Raw genomic sequence first — 25837 nt, forward strand, 5'->3', positions numbered from 1 at the left:
CTCCTAACATGATTTAATTAAGCCAAAGCTTTATCCTAACACAGTTCCTCTCCAGTTTGAAGATCTCCACTGGGGGAAAATCCAATTCTATCAAGACCATTGGTTCTATTTTCAAACTCTTTTTGCCATCAAAACAATATCGTCATCTGGTAGTTTAAACTCATTAAATCTAATCCTAACTCTAGAGCAGAACTGAGCAAATCTTTGCCTCACTTCTATATGATGGTCTTTCAAATCCAGGTACCAGTATTGTTTGACATTGAAGTTGCCAATACAAACTTAAGAATTCACATTGCTTTTTTAAAAAAAGGGTTATGGGTACATATGGAAACCTGCTGTTCAAGAAGCACACTTCCAAATCCTATTTAAGCGGCAAAATTATATCTAGGAATGAAATTGCAACCTGGTTGAAAACTGCACAGCACCTTGGAACTTTGCAAAAAGGCGGTCAGATTTCTGTACTGGTGGATATCTGTCCTGGTGAAACATTCAAATATATTTAAGCTGCATAATTGCTGTAATCTTTTAAAGGTTCATGGAATTCCGGAAAACTGCAGAGAATTGATAAGTTTTGATATTATGAAGACGTTTAACAAGCTTATCTATGAGGAATTTCATGCGGAAAGATGAGCTAGGTTTTGGATAAAGGCATGATTTCTTTCTGTGAGTTCTGAACATTAGCACGGGAGTATAAATATTAGAAAAGTGAATCATTGGATACACACATTCTTGTCTGTGAGGTTGCAATATGTGAAACCACTATTGATTATGGATCCACTAAAAATGCTGGATTAAATCAGCCTATGCTATATCAAATAAGCCTATGACCCATGGCAATTGGTGATTGTTTTATATCCTGATCTGTGCATCCTATTCAGCTTCTGCATTTAAAATAATATTCAGAAGCCCAGCAAATCAGGATGCGGGTCTGAAATTGAATGTTACTCCATCAACTGCTTCTAACCCAGCTAAACTCATAAGTCTGAACTCTGCCTTTCTCCAAGTTGAAAAGCTGCTTCTATTTCTTGTGCTGTTTTTCTCTATCTGTCCTATTCTGATAGGTATTCCGTTCCATAGAAGAGAAGGAATTCCAACTATCAAGTGACATATTATTTGTTAGGTCAATAATAGTTTGGTGTTGGGTCCATTTACTTAATTGAGATGCCAAAGTCATAGTGGCAAAATAACTTAAAGCACTTTCACTGGTCTCTAGCAGATCTTAGGTAACTTGCAAAAAGAGTGTTGGATGCTGATTTCAGATGGTGGCATTATTGTGTAGTTTTAGGCAACAGGGTAATTTTTAGTTTGCATTCTGCATCAGTGGAATCAGAACAATAACCTTCCACTCAATAGAACTGTTTTCCAATTCTTAATAATAAATACATTTAATAAAATTAAAATGACATAGGATAATGTTGTGGCTCTGGGCTTGGATTCAGCTCCTGTGTCTGATATGAGTTCAAGTGAGGAGGACATGGCAGAAAAATATGAGCCGGCATGGCTCAGTGATTGGACTGGTAACCAGGATGAGGAGATAGACATGACAAAGGAAGACAGACCTGATGTATTAGAATTGTCAGGACCTTTGACCTCCTCTGGTTCCTTATCTGATCAACAGCCGGGAATGGCTGACAGGGAAGTTTTGAGAGAGTCTTCTAGTGGAGATGAGAACTTGGAAAATTTGTGGTTAAATGTAAGGAACAGAAGACGTTTGAGAAGGCAAAATCAGCTGGAACGGAGGAGGAGGGCAAGTCAGTAAATTAGCACGTTGCCTCAATGAGTATAAAAGGACACAGCTGGGCTGGTACAATTTTCCAGGAACAAAATGACTTATTGAGTGAGGACGTTACAGCAAGAAGCTCTGAGACTTGAGATTTATTGCCAGGACTGGTTTGCCGGACAGAGTAAAGATTTATGCTGTGGATTGAGATTTCTGCCAGCCGTTATCTTGTAAGACTTCTTCCTGTTTGATTTAATTTGAAACGGCTGCTTTCTGTTTTGTTCGTTTGAACTTTGAAGGGGAGTCATAACAGGATAATAAGTGAAAGTACAAGAATATGAACTAAAATAATTAAGTCAAATTTATAAAATGTGGGTTCCTATTAGAAATATATTTGGCAATCTAATATTCTCACTTCTCTCTCTATTTTTAAAGTTTTTTTTTATCCTGCTTTTATTATTTTTATAAGTAACTCAACTCAGTAAGTGGGGAACATACCTAATATTCCTTTTTCTTCCTCCTATTTTCCCCATATCAATAACTATGTGAGATGGGTTGGGCTGAGAGAGAGTGACTGACCTGCAGTCACCCAGCCAGCTTTTATGTCTAAGGCAGGTCTAGAATTCACAATTTCCTATTTTATAGCCTGGTACCTTAACCACTAGACCAAATATTTGGCACCTGTATCCCTAATATCCCTAAGTAATTTTGAGAAAGTGTTTCATGCACATCCTTCACGATGCTTACAATAAGCCCTTTAAATCGGACCATTGTTCTGATACCTCTATTTCAGGTAAGAGTTGGTAAAAGCTAAAAATGGTTTGTCCATGCTCAGCTAGTGAATTAATTGTATGAGTCAGATTTGTACCAGGGAGAGATTCTCCATTTGTCACTCTGTTCATCGAGCAATAACTGTGATGGATGAGTAGTGTAACTCGTTCTTGTTACATGCCTTGGGGTCTTCTGTTAAGGTAAAACCTGTCATTTCCCTGGTAACAGATTGGTAAGCTCAAAATATCACGAACTATTATGACTGCACAGGGCAATTGCCACTGACTGCGGGGTGAGAGGAGAACTGAAGGTATTTGTCACAAGACTTACAAGCCCTCTTTTCACGCAGACTTTAGGTAGAAGATTGAATTAGTAGGACTTTGGAGACCTGAATTGGAAGTGATATAAGCAGTCGGACCTGAAGTGGAAAGTGCTGAAGGCAAATCTGTGACCTGATTCAGACATTTCACTAAACCAAAAATGTATTTGGTTGGCTTCTGACTTAGTAAGATTTGCAAACCCAACCAACCCTTTGCGATTTATTCAGTGGTTAAACACAGCACATGCTGTGCATATAGCGCCAGAAATCTCACCTAAGAAAGAAAACTTAGGAATGAAGTCCTTTCAACTCAGTCAGGAGAACCTTCAGAATAACACAGATAGAAATATTTCTCAGGCATACAGAAAGCTGTTTGCTTGGTACATGATCTACATTCTCATATTTTGTTCTTAAAAATGCTGGGCAGAGTGTTGTGTGTTGGGTAAAATCGTATGTTCTCTGTTGCCAGAAGCCTGCTGCAAGAGCACCAATGCTGCAAGGATTTCTGCATTTCATTAAACTGCCCAATTTCAGGATCTCAGTTGACCCCCCCACCCCCCGAATATGAATAAATAATAAATATACGCAGGCGAATGATTTGCTGCTTTCCCCCTGAGACATATATTAGCATCCCTTAGCCTCAGGAGTTGAGCTGCATTGCTTCCTCCTTGCTGACTCTGGAATTTTCAACTTGTTCCTTTCCCAGGAATCCTCTGCCCTCCGCTGCTTTGACTGCCCTGCTCAGTACAGGAGCAATATCTCAGCCAGTAAACCATCCTCCTGCCTCAGATCTTACACAGAGGGCTGTGCTCAAGGTCAAGATGACCGTCACCCTTGTGGAAATAAGTTACTGTACCAATAATTTAGATGGGACAATAGGAGTACACCAGAGTATAAATGTGTACTGCAACAAGGACTTAGAATAGAACAGAGCTGGAAGGGACCTTGGAGGTCTTCTAGTCCAGCCCCCTGTTCAACCAAGAAAGCCTATACCATTTCAGACAATGTCTAGTCACTTCTTAAACACCTGCAGTGATGGAGCCCCCATGATTTCTGGAGACAAAGCTGTTCCACTGGTTAATTCTCCTATTGGGAAGTTTCTCCTTAATTCCAGATTGCTTCTCTCTTTGGTTAGTTTCCAACCATTGTTTCTTGTCCTTCCCTCAGGTGCTTTGGAGAATAATTTGACCCCCTCTTCTTTGTGGCAGCCCCTCAAATACTGGAATACTGCTATCATGCCACCCCCTAATTCTTCTTTTCTTTAGTTTGGTTTACTTTATTATCATTGCACCTCATACAACGAAATCAAACACCATCTTCAGTGCACCTCATGACCATGAAAATAAACACAAACACACATTCTTCACCCTCCACACATTGAACAGAAAACCCCCGACACCGCATCAACACTGCACTCACTATACAGTAGAATTCAAAAGAGTTACAGCCAAACCCCAAAACCTGCAGCCGTTCTTCATAGGATTTAGTTTCCAGGCCTTTGATCATCTTACTTGCTCCTCTCTGAACGTACTGGAGTTTACTTTCTCAGGTGGGGTGAGCCAGCTCCCTCTCGCACTACCGCCGTACAGAGCGTCATGAACTGAAGAATTATCCAGAAGCTTTCCTTAATTAGTCTGTCTGCCTTTCTGAGTATTTTCCCAGTCTATACAGGTAGTCCTTGACTCACGACTGCAACTGAGCCCAACATTTATATTGGTAAGTGAGACAGTTGTTAACTGAGTTTTGCCCCATGGTACAAATTTCTTGCCACCTTTGTTAAGTGAATCACTGCAACTGTCATGTCAGTGACACGGTTGTGAAGTGAATCTGGCCTTCCCCATTGACTTTGCTTGTCAGAAGGTCGCGAAAGGGGGTCATATGACCCCAGGACACTACAACGGTCATAAATATGAGTCAGTTGCCAAGCATCTGAATTTTGATGATGTGACCATGGGGATGCCGTAACAGTTGTAAGTGTGAAAAATGGTCATAAATCACTTTTTTCACTGCTGTGTAACTTTGAACAGTCACTAAATGAACAGTTGTAAGCCGAGGACTACCTGTACTGTGTAAGTGTTATTTATTCATTTTAAAAGTCATGGACACCTCTCTAATAAAAGCTGGCCTAATGGACAAAGCAGGAGGATGGATTACTGAGACTGAGATGGTTTCAACTGATCTGATGGATAAGCCAATTAATGCTGTGGATAATTTGACTTCTGCTATTAATATGTGCATCTTGAAAGTAGGGTGTAAATAGCCAAGGTGAAATGGGCATTGCGTCTATCCTGTGACTTAAGCTAAGCAAAACAAGCTTTTACAATCTCATCAAAGCTGACAAATGTCCTTGCTAGTAATTCGATGGTAGAGATAGTGTATATCTACATGCAGCATTAGGCTCAAAGTATATTATGAAAGCTTTGCCAATAGAATAGATTAGCAAGCAAAACCTCCCATTGATTAATCAATGTGGCTCCATTTAAGCAGAGGGCCTGGGAGTGAAAGGTTAGTTTGATTACGCTAAGGCAGGGGTGTCAAACTTACAGTGTTGTCACATGATGTTTCAGGATTTTTTCCCCCTTCGCTAAACCAGGTGCGGGTGTGGCCAGTGCATGATGCATCCGGCCTGTGGGTTGGGAGTTTGACAGCCCTGCGCTAAGGTATAATGAAAAGTGAAAATAAAATACATTTCTGTAATCAGTGAATAGCTCTGTTAAACTAATAAAAAAACTAGAGCGTTATAATCCATTAAATTTAAGAGTGTGCCAAGAGAGTCTCTTAGTTTGGAACTGTCTAAGTTAAAGTCTGTTTCAACATCTCTTTCTTAATGTGCAACATGAGTATAATATGAGCATTTTCGTGCATTGCTCTTTTGATTTGCTGTATTTCTTTTAGTATGTTAGATTCTGGGTTACTCAGAATCATTTAAGAATCAGATGGCCTAATAAACAAGTAAATGATTCTGCGAGGTTTTTATGGCTTGCTGAGTTGAGATAATATACATAAAGACTTGAACTATATTAGCTATATCTACAATTAAATTGTAGATAAGCAATAGTTGATTATTTGGTTGAAAAGATAACCAACTAACAAATCTTTAAAGTATTTGGTTGCTAGTCCTGCTTGAAATGCTATCATAGCATGCTGTTCCCCATCTAAGTCTATTTTTATTTATTTAGCAATAGCACTTAGACTTATATACCACTTTATTGTGCTTTTACAGCCCTCTCTAAGAAGTTTACAGAGTCAGCCTATTGGTCCCAAAAATCTAAGTCCCCATTTTATTCACTGGATGGAAGGCTGAGTCAACCTTGAGCCTGGTGGGATTTGAACTGCCCAAATGTAGGCAGCTGGCTGCAGAAGGAGCTTGCAGTACTGCACTTTAACCATTGTGCCACAGAGGCTGCTAAATATTTACTTATTTGTTACATTTATTTGCTGCATATCTCACTATGGGATTACTCTAGGTAGCCTACAATAATAAAAAGGAAGAAGAAGGAAAAGGGATGTAAAGAGAACAGTAGTAAAATAATAGAACAATAGAGTAACCACTGGCAAAGGAACACAGTGAGAATAAACACATCAATATGATAACCAAAATGATGGATGGGTGGAGAACAGAGAGCAAGTGAGGAGAGGTGAAGTCTGCCACCAATCTGGCAGCCACCTCCAATGTGGACTTCCCCATCTTCCCCAACCAGCAGGTCTTCAGGATCTTGCAGAATAATAGGATGGTGGGGGCTACTACTACTACTACAACACACCAGTACACACCGACAGCTGGGTTATCATTAGCTAATATTAGGAATAGAAAGCTGCTACACGCAATTAACAAGCTTTATGATGGACTCATGCAGCTTTATGATGGACTCATGCAGTTGCATGTTGCAATATTGCTGCTTCTTTGCTTGCATTTTCTTTGAAGAAAACTTCCACAAGTAGGAATTGGGGTTGTTGTTGTTTTTTTGTCTCTCTGTTTTTGCCGTGAACCCCTCTTTCATTCCCTTGCCTTTTGGGGCTAGACAAGTTGGGGGTGTGTGCATGCCATTTCCACTGGTTGCCAAGGTTCTTGGTTGGCATCTATCAAGTGCTGATTGTCCGCCCCACCCACCCATTCTGCCCCATCCCAACCTGGACCCTCAGTTGCAGAAGCTAAAGCAGTTTTTCCAACGCAAGCCCATGGAGGAGGAGCCTACCTCAGAGGAGCCCCAAGCCAACGGGGAGCTGGTCACTTCTTCCGGGGGAACCATCTACTACTATGAGGAAGTGGAGGAGGATGAGGAAGAGCCTGAGCCACCACCTGAGCCGGAAAAACCTGTTAACGATAAACCTCACAAATTCAAGGATCACTACTTCAAGAAACCTAAGTTTTGTGATGTCTGTGCCCGCATGATTGTCCGTGAGTTTCTATTATGCCATACGCAGTTGTTAAAGATGCATGAATCATGCCTGGGGGAAAAAAAGCAGCGAAAGTGGGATAGGGGGATATATTGAAAGCCGAGTAAGACCTAACAGGCATATGATTTGGAACAGTTGCTTAAATGGAGGGAGGGAATATAGGTTATGATTTACATCTAGAGGCAAAATGGTAAGCTAACTGTTGAAACAGAGAACGGTATATGCTCATGTACACCTTGCATAGTTGTTGTTTAGTAGTTTAATGTAGGTAGTTATCTCTAGGTAGGTAGTTAGCCCAGCCAAAGTATCCCTAAGTTTAGTTTAGTTTACTTTATTGTCATTGCACCTCGTACAATGAAATTAAATATCATCTTCAGTGTACATTATGATTATGAAAATAAACACAAATACACATCCTTCACATTCTGTACATTGAACTGAAAACCCCCTGATATTGCATTAATATTATACTATACAGCAGAATTCAAAAGAGCTACTGCCCTGGGATAGAAGTTATTTTTCAGCCTATTTGTTCTTGTTTTTATTGTTCTGTACTGTCTGCCAGATGTTAATAGTTCAAAGAAAGGGTGCCCAGGATGAGGTGGATATTTGAGAATGTTCTGAACTTTCTTAAGGCAGCGGGAGCTATAAATCTCTTCCAAAGAGGGGAGAGGACAACCAATGATCGTCTGGGCAATGACGTTAATCCTCTGGAGTACTGTCTTATCTGCCACTGTGCAGTTGGCAAACCATACAGAGGTGCAGTAAGTTAAGATACTCTTTATGGTGCAGCGGTAGAAGGTCATCAGCAGTTTTTCATTCAGTTGTTGTTTTCTGCCCACACCCTCACACCAACAGGAAAGACACCAGAATATAAACTGACAGCAAACAGCACTCCTTACTAGCACTGATGATGTTACCTAATTAGGGCAATGAAACGTCTGCAAGAAAACAAGCAAGCTCAGAGATCACCCAGCACCCCTCGTAAGTTATCTCTTGCAGCCATCCTAAAATTCAGGAAATCCCTAGCAATCTTTCATAGAAAACTATGAAATGTGGAGGAACGTTCTATAAAGAATGGTAGAATGTACTCATAGACATCCACTGTTACAGGTCATGTCAGGTGGATCATGAGGTCATTGTGCAAACAATGCAATCAGGCCCTTGTGCCATTAGTTCTGATATAAGTACATAACTAGGGAATCGGGGTCATTTGCATTATGATACATTTGCCCACACTTGAATACTTTACATATAAATTCAAGCGTTATCAGCTCTTCAGTTCTGAAAGCAGCGGCCTTTTTAATCACCCACAATTTTGACCTCCAGGATGGTTGCCCGTAGATGTGTATTGAAAGCCAAGCTAGAAGGGGGAAAAGTATGCCTGATGTCTTTTTCTTAACTTTTTTTTTTAAAGTTATCTTTCAAAACATTGTTAGGATGTACACGTTCCATTAGTCCATTTTTAAAAGTAACCCAAGCTACTTTTTCCTCTACACCAAACCCATTTCCTTTTGCTGAGAAAATGCTGATGATCATAGAGCCAAACTATCTGTGATGGAGGCAATCACATGTCAATCCTTACCTCCCTGTTTAAAAGAGAAATGAGAATTTGTCAGGGTTGAAGAGAAGATGGCCGCCAGAAATGGGCCAGAAACTGAGAAGCAGGAACCAGGAAGGAGATTCAAGGAATCAGAGCCAAGGAGGAACAAATGGAAATATACTATGCCAGATTTCCCCAGTTTGGTATAAACAATGGTATAATCCATAAATGCATGAAACGTTTATCATCTACAGTGGAGACTGGTCATGATGCCTGAGCATTGGAATATCTTATTTGCTCAAGCCAGGCCATAGGTCAACCAAGTGGGCCAGAGGTGATATTCAGCAGGTTCTGACCAGTTCTGGAAAACCGATAGCGGAAATTTTGAGTAGTTCAGAGAACCAGCAAATACCACCTCTGACTGGAGATTTTACAGTATCCTTCCCCTGCCACGCCTACCAAGCCAAGCCCACAGAACCGGTAGTAAAAATTTTTGAATCCCACCACTGAAGTGGGCCTCCTATTGCTTCTTTCTATCCAGGAGGCCAAGACATGGAGAGCAGGAAGACCTCTCAAGCTAAAAGCTAGAAATCCTTCATTGCCAAGTTGATTCCCCAGTTGTTGTTGTTTTTTTGATAGAACTGAACATGCACAAAGTTTCTCCTTGTGGTTTCTGGCAGAACATTTTTAAAATGTCAATAGGAAGCATATTTAGGGAATGCTGATGTTTCATCCTGCAGTCATTTCCTGAAAAGTAATTTCCCCTCCATCTGGGAGACAAATGGCTTCTTTGTATGTTTTTAAATGGCTTCTGTCTGGCTCAGTGGTGGGATTAAAATTTTTTTTACTGCCGGTTCTGTGGGCGTGGCTTGGTGGGCGTGGCAGGTGAAGGAAACTGTAAAATCTCCAGTCAGAGGTGGCATTTGCCGGTTCTCCGAACTACTTAAAATTTCCGCCACTGGTTCTCCAGAACTGGTCAGAACCTGCAGAATACCACCTTTGGTCTGGGTCAATTAGAAGGCATCCTGTGGTATTATCTATTGCTTGATTCCAGAAATGGGCATGAGGGCTGGGGAGGCGGGGTGAGAGACTCCTTAGCCTATATCAAGGGTCTTCAAACTTGGCAAGTTTAAGACTGGTGGACTTCAACTCCCAGAATTCCTGAGCTAACATGACTGGAGGAGGAATTCTGGGAGTTGAAGTCCACCAGTCTTAAAGCTGTCAAGTTTGAAGACACCCCTGGCCTATATAATGACATTGATTGCCTTTCTTTTCTTTGCAGTCAACAACAAATATGGCTTGAAATGCAAGAACTGCAAAACTCACATCCATCATCACTGCCAAAGTTATGTGGAATTTCAGCGCTGCTTTGGCAAGATAGTAAGTCGCCTCTTCTGAGGCCTCTGCTGATTGCTATCCCTAACATGATTTGATACGGCAAGCTGCAGTTTTGGTTCTGCGCTTGCTCCATTATGTAGACGACACTGAGACAGCACTGAGATGTAGAAGGGGATAACTTTTTTCAGAAAGGCATGCTACTTTGAAAAGGGTAGGATTTTACCCTCAGTAGTTTTTAATCACAAGTGTAACAAAAGCTGTATGCTCAAGAACCTGACTGTTACAAGCTAAGTGCTCGCAACTAGAATATAATTAGCTAAAATTGGTTTGTGTGTGTGTGTGTGTGTGTATTATCGTTGGATCCAGGTTGGGATGAAATATATAGCTGAGGTTAATACATTTTAATTAGCAAAACAGAGAATATTGCAAGAGTGTCTTTTAAAGAAATGAGGAAACAAAGCTATTTAATCTGGTTTTGTATCCATCAGTATTTGATGATTAAAAAAAATACTTATATCATGAAGTCTATAGCATGGCTACCAATAAGAAACTTAAAATAATTTGTTAATTTAAAACTCTGATATGATGACCTATCTTATAACAAGCTTTGGGCAGCTCCTAATAAAACATGAAAACAACATAAAAATTTATTAAGACTGTAAAACCTCAGTGCATTAAAAACACAAAAAAAGTGATGCCAAATTTCAGTGGGAAAGACTGTTCCATCGAGAGAGCCCACCATGAAAAAGGCAGGTTTCCTAGCTCCCATAAGATGCCAATATCTAAGGCAGGGGTCTTCAAACTGGACAGCCTTAAGCAGGAGTGAGATTCAAATTTTTAACAACTGGTTCTGTGGGCGTGGCTTAGGTGGTGGGCATGGCTTGGTGATCATGTGACTGGGTGGACGTGGCTTGGTGGTCATGTTATTGGCTGGGCATGGCCAATTCAATATCACTCACATCGAGGCACGCATCTCCTCGCCTGGTCTCTCATGACTGTGGGGATGCTGCAACAGTCATAAATGTGAAAAATGATCATAAGTCACTTTTTTCAGTGCCACTGTAACTTTGAAAGGTCACTCCACACAAGCAAAGTACCAGCAGAGGAGGAGAAAAAAACTCCAGAGAAGTTCCTGAAACATGAAATCTAGTCCCGCCAAAAATGTAATAAGGGTTAACAGAAAGGCAGTTTCTGTAAGCAACACCAGAATGTTTCCTTCCTGCCTTCCTTACAGGATTAGGCCAGTAATTTCTTCTAACAACCGGTTCTCTGAACCGTTTAGAATGTTAACAACCGGTTCTAGCGAATAGGTGCGAACTGGTAGAATCCCACCCCTGGCCTTAAGACTTGTAGACTTCAACTCCCAGAATTCCTCCTCTAGTCATATTAGCTCAGGAATTCTGGGAGTTGAAGTCCACAAGTCTTAAACTTGCCAAGTTTGAAGTCCCTTGGTCTAAGAGAAGGGACTAGAAGCATGCCTGATCTGGTAAGACAAGTAGATGAGCTTAGAGAAAGATGGTCTTGTGGATAATCTGGCCTTGGGCCATATAGGGCTTTAAAGGTGATAACTAGAACTTTTACTTGTACCCAGAATGAAATTCGAAGCCAACACAGCTCACACAACAGAGGTTATTCCATGGGTAAACCTAGGGGCACCCATCACCATATACACTGCCATGTTCTGGACCAGTTGAAGTTTCTGGGTGGTCTTCAAGAGCAGCCCCATGTCGAGGGCATGGCAGTAATTCAAATGAGAGCTGAGCAAGGGCATGAGTGACTATAAGCAAGGCTTCCTAATCCAGGAAAAGGTGCAATTGGTACACTGGATGACGCTGTACAAAAGCCCCTCTAACACCTGCTGCCTCCTGCTCTTCACTGCTATGAGTTGTGTGTGTGTGTGTGTTTGTGTGTGTGTGTGTGTCTGTTTTGTGTGCCTTTGAGCAGGGGTGGGATTCTACAGGTTCGCACCTATTCACTAGAACCAGTTGTTAACATTCTAAGCAGTTCAGAGAACCAGTTGTTAGACGAAATTACTGGCCTAATCCTGTAAGGAAGGCAGGAAGGAAACATTCTGGTGTTGCTTACAGAAACTGCCTCTCCGTTAACTCTTATTACATTCTTGGCAGGACTAGACTTCCTGTCTCAGGAACTTCTCTGGAGTTTTTCCCCTCTCCTTTGCTGGTACTTTGCTTGTGTGGAGTGACCATTCAAAGTTACAATGGCACTGAAAAAAGTGACATAACCATTTTTCACACTTACGACTATTGCAGCATCCCCACAGTCATGAGAGACCAGGCAAGGAGATGCCTGCCTCAATGTGAGTGATGTTGAGTTGGCCATGCCCAGCCAGTCACATTACCACCAAGCCATGCCCACCAACTAAGCTATGCCGATAGAACCGGGTGTTTAAAAAATTGAATCCCACCCCTGTGTTTGAGCCAGGTTTTGACACTTAACAACTGTCTAGGGAAGTCCCTGCAGTTTTCTTGGCAAGATTTCAGAAGCAATTTAGCCTTGCTTCTTTCCTAAGGCTGAGGGAGAAGGACTGGCCCAACACCACCCAGTTGGCTTCATGCCTAAGGCAGGACTAGAACTCATGGTCTCTTGCCTGATACCTTAACCACTATATCAAACTACCTCTCTACCGCTAGTAGGTGAGAAACAACAAACCTGGGTAAGATTTCTGAAATCAGAGCCAGGAACATAGCTTCTCTCCTCTGCAACAGTTGTATGCGTGGGTGGCATTCATGGATGAATGTGTATGTTGTAATCTTACTCATCAGCTCTACTTGCCTTGAAGCCTCTAAATGATTACATGGAAGAGCTGCCATTTTTATCTTGCATCACATCTTCTTGCATTTATATCCAGTATTGTTGTTGGTATCTGATCCAAATCAACCCTGGGGTCTATGGTGCTGCAAGAATTTTAAGTAGGGCACCTTGATTTAAGAGCTAGTTTGCTACGCTTATTCTACATGGATAAAATAATGCACAATCAGAATATCAATCTCTGGAAGTGACTATCTCAAATAGATGTATGCCATTGCCTCTCCATGGGCCAGAATAAAAAGTAGAAATGTGCAGTCATTATGGTGTGTACAAGGATTGCATTATTTTTCAATTGGAAATTACTCTTGTGGGAGAAAAAGTACACTTATTGGCCCTACAATGGACTTTATACTTTTGAAAAATGGATTCCAATTCTTAGAGTAGATTCAGCGCATTGCCTTTGATAGATTGAAGCCACAATTCCTGAACTGCAGAATTGGAGGAGAGCAGTGGGTGAGTAAACTAACAAATTACCCAGTATATTTTGTATATTATTAAAAGCTGAAGCAGCTAGTAACATATTCTTTATAAATAGCTTTTTACTAAAAGTTCGGTTATGAACATTTTTCATGTGTTTGCAGAAGACCAAATGGTTCCCCAGAAAATAACTTTTTCTTTCCTTTTTTCAAGTATTATATGCAGTCATTTGGGCTTTGGGGTGCCATTTTTTTCTATGACCTTAGCCATTCAGGATCACAGTGAATCAGATGACATAAATGAGAACAAACATAACAGAGACAGTTTTAGCTTAGAACAGGGATGCCAAACTCAATTTCATTGAGGGCTGCATCAGGGTTGTGTTGACCTCGGGGGGTCAGGGTGGGTGTGGTCAGGATGGGTGTGGCCAGCTCAATGTCACTCGTGTTGGGGACACCTATGGTGGCTTGAGCACTCTGCCAGCAAAAACAGGCTCCCAAGCTCTGTTTTCTGCTATGACAGCCTCCAGCACGCATGTGGTCCTCCTGAGCTCCGTTTTTGCTGGCTGGGGCACCATGGGCCCAGTTTCCTGGTGGCCCTGTGGGCCAGATCTAAGCACCCCGAGGGCTGGATCTGGCCCACAGGCCTTGAGTTTGACGCCCCTGTAGAACAACAACACAGGTCACGTGAGTGAAGCCAGTCAATTAGTTTCTCTTTAGCAGGTCCAATCAATAGGAGCTAGCTTTTTCTGATTATTGAAATGCAAAAAACAGCTGCAACCAGGGATCTTTTCTTTCTAATTTGGGATTTCACCGTACTGTAGTCTCCATATTGCAGAACACACACTATCTTTTTCAAGGGCAACGGATAATAGAATATTCTTAAGTAGCCAAGTGTGATTGGACATACAAGGAATTTGTCTCCAGCGCATAAGCTCTCCGCATATATACAAACAACAAAGTGATAAGTCATAAAAAAGTAAAATACCAGGGGCTGCTCTGCCAAGGTGACTAGAAATAGGCATAAATAATTTTTGCCCTAGAAGAGGATCAAAAAAAAATTAAACGATATTCAATACATGCAATGAACTTTTATGCATTTAATGACTTCCCATTTCCATCATCCTGAAAATTATAATAAAGTGTCAAGTTTAGGAAAGGCTTTAGAGGCTGCTGCCAAAGTTTTGGGAAACTCCGCATTTTCTCCATACTGGCTTTGTTAGTCTTTTTGATAAATCAGCAGAAGAACTCTTTCTTCATCTTATGAAAATGTTTGCTACATAGTGTTATTTATAAAACAAGCATTAGACTAAGGCTAGAATTTCTTTTCAAGGATAATAGCTGCCTCTGTCATCAAGCTCCATCATTTGGGAGAAAAATGGACTTTGTCCCCCTTTCCCAACATTCTTGACAGTGTATAATCTTTACCGTTTACTCTTCAGCCTCCAGGTTTCCGCCGTGCTTACAGCTCTCCATTGTACAGTGCCCAACAACTCTCGGGTGGTAAGTCAGTCATCCAATAAGGCTTTTACTCCTGGTCATCTATCCTTAGAAACACCTTTGTAACTTTTACAACTTTTTTTGTTTTTGTTTATTTCACAGCTAGCCGAAATGATCCTGTCTTCGATACCCTACGGTCAGGTGTTATCATGGCAAACAAGGAGCGCAAGAAAGGGCAGGATAACAAAAAAAATGTAGGAAACCAGTACGATGAAAACATCACAACAAAAAAGGGTGGTGCCTAGGAGGCTATCCAAGCCAGGAATAATGGATGATGATAGAAGTAATTCTAAAGCTAACATTGACCACATGTAGCAATAGCACTTAGACTTATATACTGCTTTATAGAGTCAGCCTATTCCCCCGCCCCCCAGATTGGGTCCTCATTTTACTGACCATGGAAGGATGGAAGGCTGAGTCAACCTTGAGGAGCTCAGGATCGAACTGCTGGCAGTTGGCTGGCAGTCAGCAGAGTTATTCTGCAATATTGCCTTCCAACCACTGGGCCACCATGTCACCTGTATTAGCATTCCAGCTATTTCTAGACTCTTCATTACTCGTGTTGGCTGGGACTGCAAGGAGTACAAATTCTTCCATTGCACATCATCCACTTATTGGATGAGAAGCAAAATGTCTTCAAAGAAAAACCAGAAAGCCTAATTGTCTCTTGAAAAAGCACCTTTAGGACAACCATGACCTGGATGACTGAAATCTCCATAGACATCTAGTGTAAGGTTGGAAGTTTAGTGTAGATGAAGGATAGGAGTTTGTCAGTATTGTATTTTTTTTTCTGCACCACCTTAAGTTTATTGATTGGGGTGGTATATATAAATTTTGTCAAATAAATATTTTCTGATATATGTTCTTTCCTACATTTTAGCCTTTGGCTGCCATGATGGAAGAAGAAACTGAAGCTCCCAAACCAGAAAGTGACAAACCAGAGGGAGGTAAGTGTTAACAGTCTTCAGAAAATCTGTTAGACTCTGGGATCCGGAGTCTAAACATCTGTTAAGAAAATATTGCTCGAATAAACAAAATACAAAAGAAGCAAGAAGATCACCAAAAAGGAAACCCCTGGTGCTCACAAATTAAAAGTTTTTGCCATATGACATCTCAGGAAAGGCAAGTGATAGCTCTCCAGATGCTGCTCAACTGTAACCAGGTGTGATTCTGTTTATGTTTTTGAGTGAAGTTCGCCTAGGTGTTGCTGTTGGCTAAGCTTTATCTTTTAAGTGAAAAATGCAAATATAAAACTGAAATGAAAGTAATGAATCATGGTCAGAAAAAAAAAGAACATCTACATTTGTAACTGCTGTAAGCAGGGAAAGGAAGGAAGACGAATACAAGAAAAGCAGAGACGGGCGGGGGAGAGTTAATTTATGAATAACTTTCTTTTTAGGCCTCGGAAAAAAAAAAAACTAGGAAAATTGTGGCATTTTATTTTCAATGCCCTGGGAGAAGGGAACCTGTCTGAATTCTGCTTTTCTCTATAAAAGGTAGCCCTCGAAGTACAAATGTAATGGAGCTTGCCGATTACATTCACAACCTGAGGATTTGAAGCAGTGAATCATGTAACTGGAACGTGATCACGCCCTGCTTTCGCCCACGCATTTGCTAATCAAATGTGCTGGTTGTTAAGTGCAGGGTGGGGAAAGCCAGTAGGGTGGCTAGTACTTCCGACTATCCAAGGCCACCCTCAACCCATTGAGATATCTCACACTTCCCCGCACCACTCATCCTGCCTGACAGGGTCACTTACCATACATAGATCTCCATGATCAAGGGAGCAGTCTCCTCTCCAGCCTCTTTGCCCCAGTTTCACCTTGAGCAGTTTTCTTTTCAAGAAGCCCTTTGCTGACAAGAATGGAGCCTGGGAGGGGCACACATGTCCCTCTGGGCCTTCGTTCTCAGCAGCAAAGGCTTTTTCCAAAGATGCCAAAAGGCTTTGCAAATGGAGGGAAGGCTTTGGAAGCCTTTTGCCGCAGATCTCGTTCAGGCCTCCATTTGCAGAGAACAGAGACCTAAAGTACCCTGAGATCATGCGAGATCAGTAGCGCACGATCTTGCGCTACTGAACTCATGTGATCTTGCATTACTTTAGGCCTCCATTCTCTGCGAATGCACCAAAGGCCTGAAGCACTAAAGCAGGCCAAGAAACCTAAGGCTTGTTAGATCTTCACAAGGTGAGTATTTACGGGCCCAGTACCTGAGAAGACCAGGTGGGCCGGGATAGGTAAGGTTAATGTTGCAGAGCCTCTGTGGTTGTTTGTAAAGGTGAATGACTGCCATGGTGTGGCAACATTCATAACTTCGGAACTGCATCCAAAGTTGGTGGGGGGTTGTGCCATAACTTCGAATAGCTGCTAAGTGAACAGTAGGAACTCGAGGATTACCTGTATTTCATCCCATCTGAATTTCACTTGCTTGCTTGTTTGTTTTGATTCCAGGAAACCCAGAAAGGCAGAAAGCAGAGAAGAATACCCCGGATGACAAGGTGCTTGCCCCTCACTCTTGCATGGGGGAGGGGAAGAGGCAAAGAATGCGCTTGCTAGTTTCCAGATTGAACACAATGACTACATGCTTTCTTGTCTCCAAATCCTACAAGTGTGTGATGCTCTTGCAAGTCACTTTTCTTCACCTGCCCCCTCTGATTATTCAAATGCTTGCATGCTATTTTTTCTCTGCATAGTCAACTCCACATTTTCTTTTTTTTTCCTGCACAAATCACATTAGTAGAAAGAACTGCATGGAGCGGGGAGGGAGAGGAAATGGTACATAGACAAGCTACTCAATTCATGTATATATATATTCCCCCAAGGTCAAAAACTCAAGGTCAAAATTTGAGACTCCCAGTGTGCTTGCTTGCTTTATTGCATATGGCCTCAGATTCCACCAATCAGATTCTACTAACCATTCATATACACTTAAAGAAGTTGGCATACAGTACATTTTGAGCATATGAACAGAACCGATTTCAGAAAATCTGCTCTCTATCACCTCCATATTTATGCATAAAGTATAATGGAAGGGGATGGCTTTGTTACTACTTGTGCCAGATAACTGAGGATTAGAAAGCCTTGCCTAGGTCCACAGAAAGATCCATGGACTATATTTGTAGAGATGTAAGGTTGGGTAGCTATAAGATTTTGAATAGCTCAGCCCTAAGTTCTTGCCTGGTATCCTGCTTTCCAGAGGTAGATTAAATCCACTTTGGAGATCCATGCATGGATACTCTTGGCCATATAAACGTATTTATTTGTACACCTATGAATACTCTGTTTTGATTCCTTGCCCATCCCGACACTAATTTTATAGAGGATATCTATAGAAAGAGCTTGTGTTTTGCCAACATTCAAGATTTTTGACAAGATCATGAGTACCTGAGAGCAAAATATACTGGGTAACATTATCAATACTTTACCCAAATTAGGTAACTGGTATTACCTGGTTTGGTAATGAAACATCTGCAAGAAAAACCCCCACAAAGCTCAGAGAGCATCAAGGATCCCACAGCAACCCTGAGCTACAAATATTTCTTCTAATGTGGAATTTAGCTTGGCATGGTTATTACCTACGTGTAAGTTTTCTGAGAAGCCCAAGTGACAAATAAGCCTGAAAATCCAAGAACCATCCCTAAAGGGGCCATAACTGCCATTTCCACAACATTGCCAAGAAAACTGGCAATGGATAAGTCACCAAGAGTCAAGTTTGATTTGAAGGGGACTTGACTTTCTTCTTTTGAACAGAGTAAGAAGCAGCAAACTGGGTTCCCACAGTCTCACTACTTTATTGCACTTTATCGCTTCAAAGCCTTGGAGAAGGACGACTTGGATTTTCAGTGAGTAACGAAGTTGTCTTTTTTTTTAATTGATTAGAACTTCACCAACCTCAAACCTTGCTAAACCACTCTCTTTATAGAAACAAATCATAACATAGAAGTGTCTGGGTTGAGTTTCTGATATACTTTGTCAAAGTCATGTCAGTAGAAGCGGGTACAGTCTCAATGCTCCAGAGACTGAGGAGTAACCTATGGAGTAATATATAGAATTTGTAATCTATGGGGCATGGATGCAGCATACGAAGATAGTCCCTGAACAAGTCATTGACAACAAGGGGTTTGGAACTCAAAGCTTCACTGAGCAGGTTTTACGTTAATGTGAAGAGTAATGTGAGAATGCTAAGAACTCAAATAAAACAACGAGACATAACTTGTCTTGAAGGAAGTTTGCTCTTTCAAGAATATCAAGGCCCCGTGGAATAGCATTGGTGTGTCCCTTTTAAATTCAGGGCATGCATCCCATGTAAGACTGTGAGATCTTCACATGACAGCTTCTTTATATTGTTTTGTGGAGAAGGGCTGGGAGACAAGTAAAAAGGGTTTACCCTGAATGCAAATGTACGTCCCAGCAACAATAAATATAGAATCCGACCAATGGTTGCAAGATGGAGAGAGAATAATAGAGCGTTTGTCAGGCTGCTGGATGTTCTGGTGCTTTTGTATCTCATTACCTTGTTGAATTTGTGGTAGAACCATGAAGCATGAGGGGAAGTTGCCATCTTGGTCAGATATTCAGAACTGGGAAAGCCATGTTGTTCAGCAGTCCTGACTCACGACAATATTTTCATCTTTGGCCCCTTGTTCTCTTTCAGCCCTGGGGACAAAGTTGCAATTGTTGACGACTCCAATGAAGAATGGTGGCGCGTAAGAAGATGGTTTTTCTTTCAGGATTAAGCCTGTACATTTTGAAGAAAGCTCTTGATCTTTTAATATCTAAAAGTTTTTAAATATCAGCAAAATATTTGGGATTTCCTCTGTTTCAGCTTTTACTATGGCATCCCAGCTGGAGTCTTCCTTCAGTGTGACTTGGGACACATTTGTGTGATTTAAAACTATACTTGGCAAATAATGTTGCTCCCCTCCACCCAAGAAATCAGTTACTGGGTGAAAATGTGAAGTGGGCAACCATTTAACGGCCAGGGGCTGTATATAATTAAAAACAAATATTTTTTAAAATAGAGTCATGTCACAAATATGTCAAATCCAGGGCTTTCTATTGTAGTTTCTTCCTAAGTTTTGAGGAGGCAGGGAGTGAAAGGGTGTGTGTGTGTGTTTGGGAACTCTGCTACAAATCTTTGGGTGTGTTCTGCTTCAACATTGTTTGAAACTGTACAGCTAGTTTTTGGCAGCTGTAGTCAGGGTAGGGTTAAAAAATAAATAATATTATTAAGACACCCAAACAAAGGGGGCAGGCCCACAGAATATCCTATTTCCACCTGCTTTGTATTATATTATATTCAGTCCAGTCTCTCACCATCAATAAGCTGCCTACTCCACCACAAAATATATAAATTCATCCCCTGTCAATAAAATGTTATGAATGACAATGTTAAAAACGGTATATTTTCATGAAAGGATTAAAAGCCATGAGTAGCATTAATTTTGTATTTTTCCTTTTGAATATTTCCGTTTGTAAAATTCACTCATTTTTCCCTCACCATATTTTTAAAATGTCCCCCATTTAGAAGATGCAAGTCACTTACTGTCCTGAAAATGGCTTAATGAGCATTTTGCAGGATTATTGATGTCAATTTTGAGGAATGAGGATAATTAATATATATCATGTTGGCAAGAGCTAATGTTCCAAAATATTAGTTACTTGTCTCTTCCTTCTTTTTTTAAGAGCAAAAGTGTATTTATGTGCTGAAGGAGAGAATCACTGCAAATTGCCAATTTTCCTCACTGCTTTTTTTAAAGAAAAAAAACCCCTCGTGTTAATCCTCTTTTGTTTCATGGTGGTAGAATTGGGAATTTGGGGGGGGGGGCAGGTTATTTCTTTATAAAGTAACTTCGTGCATGCATTCCTCTTAGGGGAAGAAAATTGGGGAGATTGGAGAAAAAATTGGATACTTTCCGCCAAACTTCATTATCCGAGTGCGTGCAGGAGAACGTGTGCATAAGGTCCTGAGGTCCTTTGTGGGCAACAAAGAAATTGGTCAGATTACATTAAAAAAGGATCAGGTATGTCTCTTTGAAGTACTTCATTCAGATATAAATAAATGCCCCCCTGCCTGAACAGCCAAAAACAATGATAACTTTTACAAATTTTTCCACCATGAGCTGAAAGGTCACATTCAACAGAAAACTGCCACATATTTTCCACAAATTGGTCTTATATCCCATCCTTTCTGGCAGACTATTTAAAAGTTAAGTAAACAAATGCTAAAATAGCACAATTTCACTTTCTTTTCTCCCCCGCTACAAATTCTTCCTGAAATTGAGGAGTGGGTTTTTTGTTGAGTTTTCATCTGGCAATTATCACATAAGCCCGAGCTAGGAGGAGAACAGTTTAAGTCAGGGGCCTCCAACCTTGGGAACTTTAAGACTTGTGGACTTCAACTCCCAGAATTCCTCAGCCAGCAAAGGTTGGCAAGGTTGGAGACCCCCTGGTTTAAGGGACTCTGATCACACTTTTATCTGGGGAATCTGGATGCATGATAGTTATAAAACCCAGGTTTTCTTTACGCATTGTCTAAATAACATTCGGCCCTCAAGTGATTCTAAGTTTTTTTATAAGTTCAGGTCCAGTGCTACTTATTGGTAGCCCCCCTCCTCCCTTCCTCCTTCCCTCCACATAAATGCACAATAATTCCTTCCTGGTTCTTTCCTTCCATCAAAATGGTAATCTACTTGTGGATTCTGCCTCATCCAGCGTCTCTTATCCTCTTATAGATTGTGGTACAGAAAGGAGAGGAGCAGAATGGGTATGTCAAAGTCTACACTGGCCGCAAAGTGGGACTCTTCCCCACGGATTTCTTGCAGGAGATCTGAGGTCCAAGCCTGGCCTTCACAAGGATTTCATAACCAAGGCCAGAGAAGGCCGGAGCGTTTGAGTGTTCATGACCAGCTGCCAATGCCTCTCTGCAAGGAAGCGGAGTTTCTGCAGGTCTGTGGTCCAAGGGCTAAGACTTCACAAGAAGGCCTGTATCATCCGTGAGCCAGGATTCAAGGCAAGGAGCTTATCTGCCACTTGGAGAGGACTCCGTGCTTCTCTTCAACTCTCCACTTTGTTGCTGGCAGATTCCGGAATGGGTTCAGCCATTGTCCCTTTATGATCCTGTCGCGAAGGTGCTGGGATGTGGCCAAAGCTGCTTGTCTGCAAAGAAAGTAGTGATTGGACAAATTGATTGACAGAATTGACAAATGGCAAGAGATACTGCTGCCTTCCCCTGTAGGTGGCACTAACAATGTGCATGCATTTACTGTACTTCAAGATATGGCTGTCCCTTTGCTGGCAGAGGGGAGCCTGGCTCCTAGTTTACTTGGATGGCTTAGATTCAATTATGTATTGCCAATATTTGTTACCCTTTTCCATCCCGCACTTGCCTATCTGTGTTCATGCAAAGCAGCAAGTTTCTGGATTAATAGAGAATATTTGTAGCTCAGGGTTGACATGAGGGGTCCTTGGTGCTCTTTGAGCTTGTTTTTTTTTTTAAAGACATTTCACTACCTAATCTAGGTAAGATCATCAGTTGTAGCACTGGTGATGTTACCTAGTTTGGGTAATGACACCTGCAAGAAAACAACCAAGCTGAGAGAGCTTCAAGGACCCCTCAGTTTCTGTATTGGCTGTCAATTGCTAGGAGGCTACGAAATTGTTCTGCTCCCTTAAATTGAACTGATATTTAGATCACTTTTGTTATCCTCTTCCACTTGTTGTGGTGCCTTCAAGCTATTGGTGATGCCTGGCAACTGCCTGGTCTACTGCCTGTATTTTTCTTGGCAAAGTTTTTCAGAAGTAGCTTGCCCTTGCTTGCCTCCTAAGAGAGTCACTGGCCCCAAGTCACTCCGCAAGCTTTGTGCCTAAAGTGGGACTAGAACTCACAGCCTTCTAGTTTTTAGCCTGGTGCTTTAACCACTGCACCAGGCTGTCTCTTGTCCGCTTCCACTACTTTCCTTCTATTATGAAATTATGGTTGGTAGCCAGATGTTTAGGTTGCATTGTGCATTGTTGTCCACCCATCGCATTCTTCCCAAGGACCCGGGATAGGCAGATGTAATTGTTGAATAATATTGAGGGTGTTGTTGCAACGTATGCTGTGCCTTTTGCAATGGATTGTGATTTGGTTAATGCTGATGTCATTCAAGTGGTGCTCCAGACGTTTTGGAATTACTCCAAGGGGCCTGTAATTATTGTTACTATCTTTGCTTTCTTTGGCCATAGTTGTTCTGCTTTTATTTACAGGCCTTTTTTATTTTGTGATTTTTTTTTCTTCTCTTCTGCGGTCTCCGGGTACTGCAATATCCACTAGCCAGACTTTTTTGTCATTATTATTTTTGCACTGTTTCCTTCTATACCCTCCTCTGCCTCTAGTTATGACAGAGATCTGATGCACTACATGTTTTAATTTTAAGCAGCATTTCTGCTGCCATGCCTCTGTTTGTTTATACGATATGAGCATGCAAAGTTCCTAAGAGCTCAGTAAAGTGGGGAAGCTACTTGTTTATCAAAGGGCCACTGACTGATCTGTATATTGCTCCCAGGATTTTGATGCAAAATAGAAAGGTCTAAACTCAACATTCATCTGGAACAGACAAATCTTTAGTAAAGGGAGAGACATGGAAATAATGTTTTATTGGGTTGTATTTTTAATGTTTGAAACTGCCTTCCTGAACACTCTGTCTCATAAGGGACTGGAGAAAAAGCTCTTTTTACCTTTTTCTCAGATCACTGGAGGCGATTATTCAAGCGGCCCCATAAATCAGGGTAGGCAATTGGTTGCTTTCCAGGCATTTTGGATGACAATTGAACTATCATAAAGACAACATGGTCAATAGTCAAGGAATTATAGCTAGATACCTATCAAGTGATGCAATTTTAGTGTCCAGATAGTGTGTATATTCAGTTAATGATTGCTACAGCTCTTTGCTTTTTCCCATCAGTTTACTCTGCCTGTTCGTACCTTGCAGAGTAACTCATACATGTTATTGTGCAGAATTCTCAAATGCTAGGAGTTCCTTGTACACTGATGCACTCAAATCTATTTTCACAAAAAGTCAAGTTCAATAAATTTGTGCTGACACGCTCCTTGGCTCATGTTTCCTAAATCTTGCTATCAACTGACTGTACATCATACTTGGTTTTTATATGCATTTGGGTGCCTGCATGTATAACAGCTTGCACTTTACTTTCTCCTGTAAATGAGTAAGATGTTGCTAAGGTAGCAATGCTGCCAGTTTCTCATTCTAGTGTTCTCATCCCATCAGCCTTGTATCTGTAGTTTCCCTTGTGATTTCTGTGCTTCTGTATTGCAGACTGCACAACTACCAATTTAATATGTGTGATTTGTTTTTTATTTTCCTTTGTCTGTCTGTCTGTCTGTCTGTCTGCCGCTCTATCTCTATCTATCTATCTATCTATCTATCTATCTATCTATCTATCTATCTATCTATCTATCTATCTATCTATCTATATATCATCTATCTATCTATCTATCTATCTATCTATCTATCATCATCATCTATCTACTGATTTTTCAGTCACACTGCTTTTGTTTCATACTTTCCTTGTACTTCATGATTCATCCAAATCTCCCAGGTGTAGTTAATGCAACCACAAAATACTATTTATTAATTTGCTTTCCTGCCCAAATGTTACTAGCTTTCATTTCATCATCGTTACTCTATGTTGGACAATTAGGTGTTACAGATTTGGGAGCTAGTCTACTCTACTCAACTACTACACAGCTTGTAATTTGATCCAGCCCTGATGTGTTTCCAAATAGAGAATTGTAAAAATGAGTAGTGATGTTTTGGACCTGGATTTCTAGATTTGCTACTTCTGGGCCTAGGTGCTACAGTCCCAACAGCTATAATCCCTTGTGAATGGAAATGTGAACTAATTTCATCTCCATAGGAAAGCTTGAAACATCTTCATTAATAAGAAAAGATTGCTTAGGGAGAACAAAAAAAATGTCTAATGTGTCTCAGAAGAAAAAATATATGGAAGTGACCTAAATCAGGAATCCTCATCCCCCCACCAACCCAGGGCTCACTATTGGGCCGTGGACTATTCAGAACCAGTCTGTGTGAGCAGTGGACTGGCGTGCATATACGGGCGGCTTAATCTGCATGAGCAGTGGGCCACTGCACGTCGTGTACATTCACGTGCAGCTCAACTTGTGCAAATTGAGCTACACACACATGCGTGTGCACACCAGCCCACTGCTTACAGAAATCAAGCCTACTGCTCGCCTGGCCTGGTTCCCCTTTCCCCCTGCCTGCCGGGCCACCAAGCCACAAAGATTGGGACTGCGGACCTAAATATATACCTAAAATATCACCCTAGGGATTAATATAATTGATCATTTCATGTTAAAGTCTAAAGAATAAGGCAGGAGAGTTCTACAGTTGTCATTAGTATTAATACATTTCAGATAATTTAGATACTATCTGAGGCTAATGAGCAATCTATTTTCTTTTCCTTCCATACTACTTCACAATTCCATTTTGAGTTGGCAAGGCAAGACAGAACATCCACCACAGTGAAGTATGACTAGGTGCCTGGTCTGTTAACAACAGTGTTTTTCATTATCTCCTGCTGCATAGGAAATCTGTGTATGTTTTTTTTCATTTGGGGGCGGCTGGTTGTGCATCTGTTATATTTCTGCTTCATTCAAGGATTTCAGGACTCAGCTATACATGGAAAGTTAAGAAAGAAAAAGCATATAGGAATAATTTGCACTTCTTAGGATATACGTACACAAAGTATTTGCACAAATGAGATGGTCTTGAGCAAAAAACTATTTTTGACTGTATATCTCCAGCTGTCTGTCTAGAGCCATTTAGAATTGCATCAGGGGGGGAATCGGGAAACTGACAGCTAAGATGGAATTAAGTTGACAAGGACAATACACATTGAGTATATTTCTGTCTACAACTCTATAATTAATGTGAATACCTATACCATATTGTTTCTTATCTCTTTGGATTTGAAGGATTGCAA

The 25837-nt window shown here is 41.0% G+C and overlaps 1 protein-coding gene across 2 annotated transcripts in view; it reads left to right on the forward strand.

Moving 5' to 3' along the window:
• Positions 1-23918, forward strand: part of STAC3 (SH3 and cysteine rich domain 3) — a 31343-nt gene extending 7425 nt beyond the window's left edge. The window contains exons 3-12 of one of the 2 annotated variants that reach the window (XM_026713864.2): positions 6954-7209; positions 10034-10131; positions 14777-14837; positions 14937-15028; positions 15715-15781; positions 17282-17328; positions 18581-18672; positions 19485-19536; positions 20704-20853; positions 21565-23918. In XM_026713864.2, coding sequence (XP_026569649.1) covers positions 6954-7209; positions 10034-10131; positions 14777-14837; positions 14937-15028; positions 15715-15781; positions 17282-17328; positions 18581-18672; positions 19485-19536; positions 20704-20853; positions 21565-21663 — 1014 coding nt within the window. In that variant the 3' untranslated portion in view covers positions 21664-23918. The remainder of the gene's footprint in view (positions 1-6953; positions 7210-10033; positions 10132-14776; positions 14838-14936; positions 15029-15714; positions 15782-17281; positions 17329-18580; positions 18673-19484; positions 19537-20703; positions 20854-21564) is intronic. The other variant, XM_026713865.2, reaches the window with a different exon arrangement.
• The last annotated feature ends 1919 nt before the right edge of the window (positions 23919-25837 follow it).

This window comes from Pseudonaja textilis, chromosome 2 (assembly GCF_049901715.1).
Source record: "Pseudonaja textilis isolate UNSWEBS1 chromosome 2, rPseTex1.2, whole genome shotgun sequence".
NCBI classification, from domain to species: Eukaryota; Metazoa; Chordata; class Lepidosauria; order Squamata; family Elapidae; genus Pseudonaja; species Pseudonaja textilis.